The 14069-nt window shown below is 39.5% G+C and overlaps 3 protein-coding genes across 9 annotated transcripts in view; 2 read left to right on the top strand and 1 right to left on the bottom strand.

Annotated features, from left to right (window-relative positions):
• The window catches only part of terb2 (telomere repeat binding bouquet formation protein 2), a 30145-nt gene extending 27516 nt beyond the window's left edge, over positions 1–2629 (top strand). For 4 of the 5 annotated variants that reach the window (XM_084935384.1, XM_084935402.1, XM_084935393.1 and 1 more), the window contains 6 exons: positions 183–264; positions 379–518; positions 996–1054; positions 1910–1974; positions 2052–2161; positions 2300–2629. In XM_084935384.1, the coding sequence (XP_084791510.1) occupies positions 183–264; positions 379–518; positions 996–1054; positions 1910–1974; positions 2052–2161; positions 2300–2412 (569 nt within the window). In that variant the 3' untranslated portion in view covers positions 2413–2629. The remainder of the gene's footprint in view (positions 1–182; positions 265–378; positions 519–995; positions 1055–1909; positions 1975–2051; positions 2162–2299) is intronic. The other variant, XM_084935411.1, reaches the window with a different exon arrangement.
• Positions 2630–4393: 1764 nt separating this feature from the next.
• On the top strand, positions 4394–7747 carry sord (sorbitol dehydrogenase). The gene is made up of 9 exons (XM_084935362.1): positions 4394–4609; positions 4709–4742; positions 5054–5218; positions 5445–5604; positions 5714–5832; positions 6187–6252; positions 6348–6526; positions 7002–7123; positions 7278–7747. The coding sequence occupies exons 1-9, from the start codon at positions 4556–4558 to the stop codon at positions 7441–7443; spliced, it is 1065 nt and encodes a 354-aa protein (XP_084791488.1). The 5' UTR covers positions 4394–4555; the 3' UTR covers positions 7444–7747.
• A 3001-nt stretch (positions 7748–10748) lies between these two features.
• The window catches only part of apba2b (amyloid beta (A4) precursor protein-binding, family A, member 2b), a 71217-nt gene continuing 67896 nt past the window's right edge, over positions 10749–14069 (bottom strand). For all 3 annotated transcript variants that reach the window (XM_084935297.1, XM_084935317.1, XM_084935307.1), the window contains one exon: positions 10749–12081. In XM_084935297.1, the coding sequence (XP_084791423.1) occupies positions 12010–12081 (72 nt within the window). In that variant the 3' untranslated portion in view covers positions 10749–12009. The remainder of the gene's footprint in view (positions 12082–14069) is intronic.

Below are 14069 nucleotides of genomic sequence, written 5' to 3'. Positions count from 1 at the left end.
CCAATTTTTGCCTTACATACTGTATTGTAGTGTATGTTTGTACCTTTCAATAAATCACTGTACCATTTTGCTAGCAGAATATCAAGAATTGAGGGTTGGAGGAAGTGTTTTTCACAGTACTGTGCTCTGGCATTTATAGAAACACCTTTGTTAGCTTGTTCTGATCGCTTTTTATCTCTTAGCTTCAGAGGGGGGCTCCATTGCTCATTGGAGGACAGCGGATTACCTTTTCAGTGAAGATGCTACATGCCCTGATACTCTTAGGTTAGCATGCTGAGCTGAAAAGCTTTACATTTATCATCCTCCGGAGCATTTGTGTTTGTAAGGCATTTTTTCCACAATCCCTTTAAAGCTTAACATGTAAATACTGTTTTTCAGGATCTTTGAGAGCAAGGATTACCTCTGGAACAAGCTGACAGTATTTCACAGCTTGTTTCTGTCCGCCTGTGAAAAGAGGCAGAGTGTGAAGTCTTTGAGCATTGGTCAGTATGTGCTGCCTCCAGCCTCCGTACAAGATGGTAAGGATCAATTTACGCCTATTAATTTGTGATTAAACAATACTAAGTCCTTGGTAGATAAGACTGAGGCATACAGAGATAATAGGAAATAACAAAGAGATGTTGACAGATATTGATTTAACCTACTTAAAGTTTGTTCACTGCTTTTTCTGGACATTTGATAAATAAAAATATATTATATGAGTGGATAAATTAACTAAAAAAGTGTTAAAAAAATATTATATATTACAATCCTGGTCATTTATTTGTGCGGGAGGACCACAACCTCTTTTTGAAATGAAGGAAAAACCCTGAATTATTTTCTACATAAGCCACTTCTTTAGATTTTTGCCTCTTCATTTAAAAAAAAAAAAAGATAGTTTTTCCTCAGGTTCCTGAAAACATTTACAAGAACTGTCACTTTCTGAGTGGTCCAGCTCAAAAAATGTCAACCTGCCATGACGATGGAAACAGCTTCTCATTTATGTATCATTTCAGAGGTGAGAAAAGTGTTTGGGCAGCTGATTTGGGAGTGTAATGAGCAGTCAGCGGATGAGGTACGGACAGCAGCAAGATAAGCTGCACACAGGTTACGCCTGTAATTCTTGTTTCCACACTAATGTGTGTGAGATGCTGAAACAGTTAGCCAAACAAGTCCTCTGTTGGTCGTGCAGTTATACAGAAACATGCCACACTCCCTTTGTGATAAACCAGTATACACTGTTTGTGGCTGAGTTGCTGTTGTTCGCATTTACTTACACTTTGTTATAATTCCACTAACAGCTGTTTGTGGAATATTTAAAGGGGACATGAAATGCTACACACATAAAGGGTAATTTACACCATTGAGCCCTGCTCTCAAAAACTGACATAGATGCCGGTCTGGTGACTCAAACAAATTCTCCTCCACACTGTTTTCATTTATAAAGTGCTTTACAAACCTGAACATTACGGCCAACAGCTGGACAGAAGATGATGCTAAACATGCTTTTAAAACTTTAACTTTAAGCACTTATTTCTTAAATCCACAGACAGAGTTACATGTATGTCAGTTTTTGAGAGGAGGGCTCCGCAATGTAAATGAGCTTTTATGTGTGTAGCATTTCATGTCCCCTTTTAATAGCGAGTAAATTTCACGACTGAACTTGTTGCGGAGGTGGCATCCTATCACAGAACCACGCTGGAATTTACTGAGCTCCTGAGAACGACCCTTTCTTTCACAAATGTTTGTAGATGTCTGCTAGGCTATTTATTATAAAGAATATTCATTCATCCATCCATTTTCTTCCACTTACCCTGAATTGGATTAATTGAACTTGCATCGCGGCACATTGCTCAGGAACTTGCTGTGTTTTGTGTTACATGTAATGGGATTTAAAATAAACTTAATTAGAGTAACTCCTGTTTTACAGCACTCCCTGAAAAGCTTTAATTGCCCAACAGATGATGAGTTCAGTGAAGAAGAAATCAGCATAAGGTAGTATGTGGACTTGCAACTATAAATATTGTGATTCTGATTTTAAAAAATTTAGACTGACTAATAAACTAATAAAGCCTCCATCACTCTGTTGGCAGTTCTGGACTATCTGACGCCGACTCATCAGAAAATGAAACACCACTTTGTGGTCATATGCAAAAATATCCAGTTAAAAGCATGATTACAGGTGAAGAATTGTTAGTTACTGTTCTTTTCACAGTTTATTATTGACCTGTATCAAAGGTGTAGTGTAATAATAGATGACAGTAAAAGGCAGAAGACATTTGTGTGCTACACATTATTATTTTCTTCTTACTCCTTGCAGGGTACGTCAGCATGGACAAGCTGCAGAAATACTCGGGTGACCTGTGCGATTTCTATTGCGGGTGTTTCCGATGCTTCAGATGTAAAACACTCTGCTGTTTGCCACACTCATAAGCAAGCAAATAGTTAGAGAAAACCAGCAGTTTTTACAAGATGAGTTATTATGTTTGTTTATTATGTTTACATTGCCTTCCTGCACTGATTTATTAGTAATCAGTATGTTATAGCTACTGCTGATGTCATTTTGTGATTTTATTGTACTCTTGTTACAGTTCTGTGTGCCACTAGCTTTTGACTTTCATATCATAAATGATGGTGATTTGCCACACAATGCTGGTTGTCCTGTGACCTTTTATTTATGTTATCCCTCTGACATTGTCCCTAGTTTTCATTGTTGCCTGATGAAACCATTGCTGAAAGGAGGCTCATATTAGTGGCTCCACACTTAAAATTATAAACTTTTTTTCTGTCTATTTAAATCCACAAATCAAAGTTTGAGACAGGAATTAAATTTATGTGCTCATTGAATATGCTTTAACTTTGCTAACTTCCATGACAAATACAGCGACCTGGATTGACTCTAGTGAGGGTGAGAGATGGGTGTGCCACCAGCTAATAGTCTTCTAGTTTACAGGAGGTTTACTAAATTCATAAAAAAATCTACCTGCAGAGTTTTCACTGAGCTCCCACGAGTACAAAGACTTTTGATCCATCCAGTGTGCACCTCAGACTTTTGCTCTGGGACAGCCTGCATCCCCCTGATAGCAATCAAGAAATTAATGAATAACAAAAAGATAAGATAAGTAGACAAGGTTTTCTCTTCAGTGTAGCCACCTAACAAGGGGCACCTTGAGAATAACAAAAATATTGCTACTATTTCTTCTGCATCTGTTTAGGCTGTTGACGTACAACATTTACGTGTATTACACCTATCTGCGTGACTGAGGCATAGTTACAAGAATCCAAATTGCAAATTTGGAAACTGTGAGGGTGGTGCAGCGGGGCAGTGGTTAGCACTGTCACATCACAAAAACACACCTTCTGTTTTGAACCCACTGGCCAGCTGGGGTCCCTCTTCTTTTTCAGCTGTTAACAGCATTACTCCAGCTACCTGCTTGGCTTGGGTGATGGTACTAGTCTCCAAGCCTGCTGGAAAGCACTGCAGATTCCCATCCCACAAAGAACTTGTACCCTTACAGAAACCAACTACTGGATTTCACGTTTCATCTCCAGATTCTATTTATATTTCCTGTTTATCTTAAAAACACAACATGCAATAAAGCACTTAAACTTAATGCCTGCTCCCATATCCACAAGAGTTGCTACATTGCATGATTTCCCGTGTTTGATTGGGCAGATTTTTATGTTGGATGCTCATCACAACCCAACCCCAATGGAATTTGTTTCCCCTCTTGAACCTGTATTTATGTTTAGACGTTTCTTAAGCATTTCTGACTCCATTACATCAGAACTGCTTCTTTACCTCGTCACATTGTGCTGTGTTGTGTTTTCCTGATAATTACATAGCCGTATATAATTTTATGCGACCTACTCTTAAGCTAAAATAGATTGACTCTTTTCTCTTTTATTTGAAAATGAATTGCTTTGACTTTTATTTATACTGCACAGTGCTCGCGTCCCACCTGTGGAGCCAGTTGTTTGTTTGTTTGTCTTTTCACATTTTCTGAGCATTACCTCCTCTTATCACCTCTTGATTTAGTGTCTGAATAAATATACATATAATTATTCATTATCGACCTGAAATAAGTAAATCTGATCTAAACTTTAGTTACTACCTGACCTCTGTACCGCGGATTGGTTAACGATCCACTCAGTTTTACCTTTTTACTCCCTCCCCTTTTCAAATGGACGCTCTTATTTGACTCAAGTAGCACCACGGCAATTTAAAAACAATTTTGCTTATTAAATCGCTCCATATCAATGATGAAGATTTAATATCAATTTGCGATTAATAAAAATATAGTTTATATCTTTACTCGAGGGACAAAGAGTAGTTTTGGTGTCACACTTGTGCAGTTTTATGTTTTTGCGTCGCAGCGTCCACCCCTACAAAGTGGACTGCTCCGCAGCGTTTTAAGCCAATCACGGGGTTTGTTTAGGAAGGAGTGCCCTGCCATTGCTTTGAGTACTTTGAAGCTGAGGGGAACTCGACACGGCCTGGCCGGTCTGTCTGTTTGCACTTTGCCGTGCTTTCTGTTGACTTCACGTCGTTGTAAGCCCAGCATTTCTCTCTGTCATGGCGCAAGACAATCTGTCCCTGGTGCTGCACGCTAAAGAAGACCTGCGGCTGGTATGAAACTGTGCTGTGACGTTACATATTCACGTTCATTTACACGCTGTGTGACTTCAATTGGCTGCAACGTTTTTGCATTTTCGTCGTTTGTCACAGGAAAATCGCCCTATCCCGGAACCAGGACCTAATGGTATAGTACTGCACTCAAGTGCAACTTATATTATATACGTCATCAAAGAGCAAACAAACCCAAACGTCCAAACAAGCTGTTATTGCTATGTTAAATGCTTTTTCAATGAATAGAGTTATTGGTCATTATATTTTAATTATGCCATTCATTTCTTAGCGTTTGACTTAAAACACATGGGCATTGCCTTTTTTCATTAGTGTGGTGTTGAAGCAAGCAGCTTAAAATGTAGAAAATTGCATGATCTCTACTCAGACCAGTCTGGGAGTGCAGCTGTGTCCTAACTGCGTTCCTGGTTTGCCTTTTGTACTCAGAGGTTTTGCTACAGATGCACTCTGTGGGAATCTGTGGCTCGGATGTGCACTATTGGCAGAATGGCCGGATAGGGGACTTTGTGCTCAAAAAACCCATGGTGCTGGGGCACGAGGCCTCGGGGAGAGTGGCGAAGGTTGGCTCAGAGGTCAAGCACCTTAAAGTGGGTAAGTGCAAATATAGTACGTAACTCTGAGCTGTGCACCAAAGCCAGTGTCTCCTAAAGTTTGAACTGAAGAAACTTATTCTAAATTTACCCATCACACAAACTGAATTTAGATTAAGGTTCAAGCTATGGAATCCTTCTACCTTATGCTAGTTTTCACTCAGCTATGTGGTGATAGCTGCACAGATGAAACGATCTGCTTTAATTTGTACTTTTATTTTCTCTAGGTGACAGAGTGGCTATTGAGCCTGGTGTGCCCCGTGAGATGGACGAGTTCTTCAAAACTGGACGCTATAATTTATCTCCCACTATCTTCTTCTGTGCCACACCCCCTGACGATGGAAACCTCTGTCGCTATTACACGCACAGTGCCAACTTCTGTTACAAGTACCGGTGTTTTTCCAAGATTGCGCCATCAATTGCGAAGCTGCCTCATCTGTCTGTTGGCTAACATGCATAAATTCTTTCCTTGTTTCCCTCTTCAAAAACTGTTCAGGTTGCCTGATAATGTCACATTTGAGGAGGGAGCGCTCATTGAGCCTTTGTCTGTGGGAATCCATGCCTGCCGAAGGGCTGGAGTGACCCTTGGTAGCACTGTGTTTGTCTGTGGTGCAGGTAAAAATTAGACAAAAGTCATCGAAACTGCTAGTAATATTCCATAAACAAGATGAGAACTAGGGTATTTGAGTAAGATGCTCATGCAAGTAAGGAATCTCTGGCACACGGTGGGTGTCAACTAAAACGTGAGTCCTACTGACTTAACAAAACTAGAGTGATGTGGGGATGCATGCAGGTAAATCTCCTTAATGTTTAACCCCCCCCCCCCCCCCTCCCCCTCTGGAAACAAGTTCATTTAAGCACTCTGTTGTCAGTAATACGTGATGCAGTCTTGAACCTTCTTTTTAAATGTACATTTGTGTAACACATGTTCACTTGGAGTATTTGTGCATGCTTCCCCTCTTTACACAGGACCTATCGGGTTGGTCTGTCTGCTTGCAGCCAAGGCAACGGGGGCCTCGCAGGTCGTCATATCTGGTAACACAATTTGTCATTTTAAGCACTCATCTTAACAGAAGTATTCATTCTGATAATTCAGCTTAACTCTGGTTACCATCCTTTGCTGTGTTCAGATCTGTCTGAGGAGCGTCTGTTGATGGCCAAAGACCTGGGTGCAGACTTCCTGCTGACTGTGAAGAGAGGAGATGGAGCCCAGCAGCTGGCAAAGAGTGTAGAGGAAATGTTGGGGGCACAGCCTCACATTACCATTGAATGCACTGGTGTTGAGAGCTGCATCCAAACTGCCATCTATGTATGTGGCCCAGTAAAGTCAAAAGTTGTAGTCACATTTCTGAAACTGTTCCATGCAAGTAATAGATGAGCGAGTAAGAATTTAAAATCTGCATTACATTATTGCATGAGATGTCGAAACTTGAAGTTCTCTTGCCTGCCATCAGTGGTGGGATCTAAAGCTCATTTCTTCACACATTAAGTATAGTTCTTTAATTTAGTTGAATATTTCAAAGTTTCATGCAGCTTTTGTACTTCAACTCAGCAGTGACATGTCCTTTTGATTGCTATAGTTGTTGGCAAAAGTTTTTAGTTGCATAATAGCTGATGAGCTCATGAGATATGATGCAAGGTTAAACACTGTGAAATGGTAAAAACGGCACCAACTAAAACGGGACACCATCTTATCTGTATCTGTCCCAACATAAACAGGGTTCAGTCTCTGCCGACTCATAAAATAATCACATTGTTTTGTTTTTCTTCTTCCCCTTTATCAGGCAACCCGTTCAGGAGGTGTCGTGGTGCTGGTGGGGCTTGGCTCAGAGCTGGCTACAGTTCCTCTGATCAATGCTGCTGTAAGAGAAGTAGACATCAGAGGAGTTTTCCGCTACTGCAATACGTAAGCTAACGCCCATATAGATATATACTTTTTCATCTACAAGCAGATGTTAACAGTTAGGTCCCATCAATTTTAAAAGCAGTAATGTGTGGACTTTAACTCTTTGGCCTAAGTTAAAGTAATTATTGCACTTAAACAATTGTTTGTGTTGCAGCTGGCCAATAGCGATTGCCATGTTGGCGTCAGGTAAAGTGAATGTCAAGCCCCTTGTGACCCATCGTTTCCCTCTGGAGCAGGCAGTCCAAGCCTTTGAGACCACACGTCAGGGTCTTGGAATAAAGGTTATGTTGAAGTGTGACAAAAATGACCAAAACCCCTGAACGGATCAACTCTGCATGACTAGCACAAACTGGACATTGACCTGAACAAAGATAACAGAGCTAGTTCAAAACAATCCCTTAACTTGACCACACTGTGAAAGAAGTGACTGCTGCACTGCTTGCAGGGCACACATGTAATTAGAATTATTAAATGGTACGATTAAAGGATTTCATAGTGCCTAATGATTCTAATACTAAAACATAATGCTTGTATGACTGTATGTAATGTGCAATTTTCTGGTATCTGTAAGTTAAGGATTAATTTAAATATTGTAATAATAAAAACAAATCTTGAATTATTGAAGTTTGTATTTCTAAAGTAGAGTACATTTGTAGGTTCTGCATTTACAAATGTCAACACTAGGGGGCATAAGAACTTCAAAGTTGAATCGATGTCAGTCGTACTGGAGCTTACAATGTGTTAATTGTAGTGTGCTGTTTTTATAGTGGGTGTGCAGGAAATCAATGTACTCAGCTGTGCAGAAAACTGGAACTGAGCAAAGAAACCTGCCAAATGGAGTTTACTCTTGAAATACTATGCTACAGTGTGTTTATCCAAATCGGGAGCAGCCTCACAGTTCTTTCTCCTCTGGAGCTGCTGTTTTCTTCATGCAGTGGGTTGTTTGGAGACTAGTGCCACCAGAATGAGTCATGCACAGTATGGACAAACTAGCTGAGTTTTATAGCACACGGTTCCTCTGAAGCAGTAATACTGACTTCATATACTTATAAACTCCTGTCCCCCAATAAGGTGATGAATACTCGGAACACTTATAATTACACAAAGCTGCCTTATGCAAAAACATGCATGTAATTAAATAATAGCAAACAATGTTCAGTAAAGTATTTGTTGAGAAGCAAGTAAGCATCCTGCATCATGCTATGCAATATTCCTCTTTTGCATGGCTGTAAATGAGGTTCTAACAGCTAATTGGTCACCTCTATCATGGCTCTGATATTTGATGGTAAACCATTTTTTTTGTTTTATGCTTGGTCTCAATCTGAGACTAATTCTATGTGCACGAGAGACCATTGAAAGAAATGCCTTTGCAAAGCTGCTTTTTAATGTATTTTCTACACTGACAGTTTTAGGCAATCAAAAGAAGAAAACACTGCAGCCTTGCTTTCGAATGAATACCTATTATGAAACTCACATAGCAAGTGCCCTTCATCACACACAGGCTGAATTATAATCCTATGCGCCTTGGAAAAACACAAGTAAAACTGATAATTAAGGCTCCCTCTATTCTGTTTGGATAATGCTTGGGTATCCTGTATCCCTGCTGAATGACCTCATTTGTAGTTTTTGACGAGTCAAAACAGCTGCATTGAAATTTCACACTACATAATATATAACAGCAAGAGATGTTTTACTGTTCACTGCTCAATTGAGAGATGTTAATCAAATCAGAATCAGTCTTACCTGAAGCGTCTATAGTAATTTCATTATTTAGTCATAGTAATCATCTCATGTGATGGCTGTGGTAGAACGGGTCATCTACTGTTCAGTAGGTTGGTAGAGCATTCCCCGGCTTCTACAGACCATGTTCCCAAGTATCTTTTGGCAAGATGCTGAACCTTGAGTTGCCCCTGAGTGTCATCTTTGTGTGTCTGTGTGTGTGTGAAATGTGCTGTATAAGTAACAATTCTTTTACCAGAGATATTAAGTTGTTTTTACTTCTGACTAAAGCAGCCAATCAAAATTTCAACTTGCATCATAAACACTTCAATTTAGCCTGATTTATTTTATTTTAATCATCCAAGAGGATTCTCCAGTTCTAAAACTAAACGATTGAAAGTCCCAGATAAAACTCCACCACTGATTTTAGAACTGAAGAAGCCTCTTGGATGAGAGGTGAAACGTCTTCAAGTCCAGTTGCTTTCTTTCCAAGCCACATTGGAGGGTTTTTGAGCATGAACCACCTTATTAAGGTTATACCACAGCATCTCAATCAGATCAGGTCAGGACTTTGACCAGGCCACTCCAAAGTCTTCGTTTTGTTTTTCTTAAGTCATTCAGAGGTAGACTTGCTGGTGTATTTGTGATCATTGTCCTGCTGCACAACCCAAGCGCACTTCAGCTTGAGGTCATGAACAGACGGCCAGATATTCTCCTTCAGGCTGTTTTGGCAGACCGCAGAATTCATGCTTCCATTTACTACACAAGTCTTCCAGGTTCTGAGACAGCAAAACAGCCCCAGACCATCAAACTATCATATTTTACTGTTGGTATGATATGCCTTTTCTGCAAGGCTGTGTTACTTTTATACCACATGTAATGGGACACACACTATCCCAAAAGTTCAACTTTGGTCTCGTCAGTCCACAGAATATTTTCTCAGAAGTCTTGGGGATAATAAAAATGTTTCCTGGCAAAAATGTTCCTTTTGCTCAGCAGTGGTTTTAGTCTTGAGTCTGCCATGCAGGCCATTTTTGCCCAGTCTCTTTCTTATGGTGGAGTCCTGAACATTGACTTTAACTGAAGCAAGTGAGGCCTGCAGTTCTTTGGATGTTGTTCTGGGGTCTTTTGTGACCTCTTGGAAGAATCGGGTAATTTTGGTCAGCTGGCCACTCCTGGGAAGGTCCACCAGTGTTCCATGTTTTCGCCACTTGTGGATAATGGCTCTCACTGTGGTTTGCTGGAGTCCCACAGCTTTAGAAATGATTTTATAACCTTTTGCAGACTTGAGAGATCTCAGTGACTTTGTTTCTCATTTGTTTCATCATTTCTGAATTTCCTTGGATACTCCATTATGTCTGGCAGGTCCTATTTTTCTTGATTGAGAACAGGTGTGGCAGTAATCAGGCTTGGGTGTGACTAGAGAAGTTGAACTCAGCTTTCCAAAGATGTGATATACCACAATTAATTTATGTTATAATGGAGCGGGTGGGGCAACCACTTTTTACATACAGGGCCATGTAGGTTTGGATTGTTTTCCCCTCCTTAATAATAAACACCTAAACTGCATTTTATATTTTCTTGTGTTATCTTTGTCCAATGCTTAAATTAGTTTGATGATCTGAAACATTGAAGTAGGAAAAAAGTAGGTAATCATAAAGGGGGCAAATACTTTTTCACCCCACCGTATCTCAGTCCAGCAGAGCACCTTTGGGATGTGGTGCATTGGGAGATTCACAAATCTGCAGCAGCAACTGTGATACTATCAAGTCAATATAGACCAAAATCTCTAAGGATTGTTTGCAGTTCCTCGTTGAACCTTCATGAAGAATCATGAAGATTTCAGGCAGTTAAGTCTTTGTGGAGTAATTTAAAGCATTTGCAGTTTAAAAAAATAAATCACAGCCAGGTTTAGCTCATATTTTATTATCCTGTCACAATGACATGATTCTACTTTACGAGGCATGCACACAGATAATGTTCTTACGGTTAAAATTTACTACAATGCATTGGAAAGCCATTACTCCCCAGTAAGGCTTTTTTTTGTCTGTCACAGTGTGTGATTCACAGTTCTCTCTTTCCCTCTCAAGAATGAAGGGCAACATATAGCTGGGAGGACGTTTGCGGTGACTTAAACCTGTGAGGTTTTGGGTTTTTTTGTTATTTTATTTTTTAACATGAGCACAATACTAGACAAGTTTTTTATTTATGTACAGACATTCTAATACTGCGTATGGCAATGAGACAGCTCACACAACAAAGTTACATTCACAGTCCACTCAAAGTATGCATGAGTTTCAGTCAGAACACTAGAGATGAACACACAGCAGAGAAGCACACAAAAGAAACTTTTCATACCTGTGACTTGATATCCAAAGCATAACTGATGCATGTTAATATTATTTAAATGTGAATGTTTGATTTAGAAAAAACTTGCCATTCAGAAGTTGAACTCGTGTATTGCCTTAAAATGTCGTAAAGTAAAAGGATATGGCGTTTCTCCCGTACACCCCTGCTCCAAGAATTGGCTTGAGTCACGTGTACGTTATTTTATTCACTTAGCACATCTAAACCCAACATTTCAGACACGTAACTCGTTCCCCTTTTGATGATATCCGGCATTAAGTTGTGTCTTTGCCATCATCGTGGCCTCAGTTCGATGGCAAGATTCAGTAAATATTTACAATACAGCGCTGCCCCCCCGTCTGCACTCACAATATTAGCAAAATATGTATTTACATGAGAATAAATTAACAGAAATGAAAATGGAAATATACAAGAAAGTAGAGTAGAAGTATCATATTGCATTACATGAATATAAAAAAATAAACTGTGACGTATTCGTTCGGTAAGTCCACACAGACAGGACAAATAAATAGCAAACAGTATCCACGCACATCCACACACAAACACATACACTCTGTCTCTTCAGCTGGTCGAGTGGATTAGGCATCCAGTATCAATATAATGGCTGTTGCATGTTAAGCACAGACTAGAGAGATGATGAGGAGTTGGAGTCATCAGCCCAAAGACGAAGAAAAGAAAAAGAAGAGAGAATTGAAAGGACAGGGAGGAGTAATCCTCCACCCCGTAACCAGTCAGGTTTGTTTGTATGATAACCCACCGCAGCTGACTGCCTGTCCCGTGGGGCGGTTCTTGGCTGTTCTTTATATGTACATGGGGGTCTCCTGTCCCGTTAGAAGCCTGAACATGGCTGCCGGCATGGTCTTCATGTGAATCTGACGGAGAGAGAAAACACCAGGGGTTCTGTGAAATGGACCATCAGCTGAAAACTAAAGAATAAGACGGTTTTTTCTTCTTGTAAATACAACATAAAATTCAAATGAAATCGATGGACACTCACTGAAAAATGTCACCAGGCAATAAGGACACAGTTAAAAAAAAGACAATTTAAAGGGTTCTCAACTGTATAAAAGTAATGATCTGAGCAGAATATTTTACTGTACTGTACTAACACAATTTATGGTCTCCCACATCGAAGTGCCTGAACACTAAGTAGTGAATAAGTGAACCGACACTTCCATCTACCGTGTATTTCAGTTGGGTATTTTTTTTAAGCAGTGTGACTTATTTGGCTCTGACAGTGATCTAGTTCTGCTCTTACACTTCACTCATCCGAGGTTACTCCGTGTTTACGATTTTTCCTAGCAATGTAAGAATTACATCAACGGCACTGTTTGCTTATACTGCAGGCTTTCTGTTAAAAGTATGTCATCTGTCAAAATTAACCCTGTAAAGCCTGAACCATGAAATAATTGTCAGAAAATTGTAAAGTTTTGAAACTGGACAGTTTATTGAACCTTCTGACAAATTCTGAAAGATAAATGAAATATAAATTAGCATATATTCATTTTCATTTGTATCATTTTTGCTATATACGGCATTTTTGTGCAATTTATCGCTCACGGTTTGTTTATTCTGGTCAGAAAAACCACAGTGATGATGTAGAGGTCTAAAGGGTTAAAGACACATGTAAAAGTTATTTTCTTCACAGCAGATGTGCCAAACATAAAGCCCAGGTGCCAGAGTCAGCCTGGCAACAATTCCAATCTGACCCAGTGGATGGCGCTGGAAATGTGCATGACTTTTACCCATATTTTAAGAACTTTTCCTTCTGACAAAGACGTCCCCAATGGCTTCACCAACGAATTACGCAACAGATAAGTAATTAAATGACAGAAAAGTTTGTAGTTTTTCACTACAAGTACATAGTAAAAAAAAGCAAATTTCTGGACAGTCAATGAGACACCAGAACCTTTTCTCTAATTCAACAATTTCTTTTTCTTATAATTTAAGCTCAAAGAGTAATGCTGACAGATTTCTTTCATTCTACAGCAGGATTTCTATATCATGCAGAAAAACCGAGACCTAATGTTAAATTCACACTTGATTTTGTTATATTAAGATATCTCAAGGATTAAATGTGTAATTAAACTACTTTTCACTGACAGAAAGGGGAATTTCACTAGTGTGACCCAGTTAAGATCAAGCATGTGGCCCATTATGTAATTTGAGTTGACATGCCTGCTTTAGAGCAGTAATTGTTGCGATTATTTACCAACAATCATTGCTGTGCATTATTTTTACAGATGATTCAATTTAGTGACCATGACAGCATAGATGGATGCAGGATGGTGAAACCAGTGTATAAAGGAGCGTTCACACAGGAAGACATTCATCACACATCACTTTGTAGCTGATAGTCGGTGGCTAGCAACCATTCCAGGCTCTGGCTGCCTCTGTAACCCCACTGTCATATGTCAATCAGCATAAATTTGTTCTTATTGTTAGCTGCTTCAATACTTGGTCTCAAAGAGGGCAAGCATTTAATTCAGGATTCACCTACTTTGCACCATCAGCAGTTATTTCCTTTGATGGCCAATAACAGGTGACTCATCCCTATGAGAAAACAACCTTTTAAACATTTTAAACTGTACTGAATTTAATCCTGATGAGTTTATAGTCTTAACAACTTTATTTCATGTGATTTTTATTTGGTAAATTATGCTCCCATCTATAATAAACTAGATACAGCAGTACCCTGTAAGTGACTGTCAGTCTGATCCACTCCTAGCTCGTGATGTCTGGTTTCAGACAACGAGTGTGTGAAGCCACAATAACGAAATCCATCATTTATATTCAGCCAAAAGTAAAAAACGGTAGTTGTACTGAAACCATCACAGTATTTGCACTGGATTTGCAAATG

The sequence above is a fragment of the Perissodus microlepis genome, chromosome 1 (assembly GCF_051167445.1).
Source record: "Perissodus microlepis isolate ML-2025 ecotype Zambia chromosome 1, ASM5116744v1, whole genome shotgun sequence".
Taxonomy (NCBI): Eukaryota; Metazoa; Chordata; class Actinopteri; order Cichliformes; family Cichlidae; genus Perissodus; species Perissodus microlepis.
This window is presented reverse-complemented; position numbering and strand designations above follow the sequence as displayed.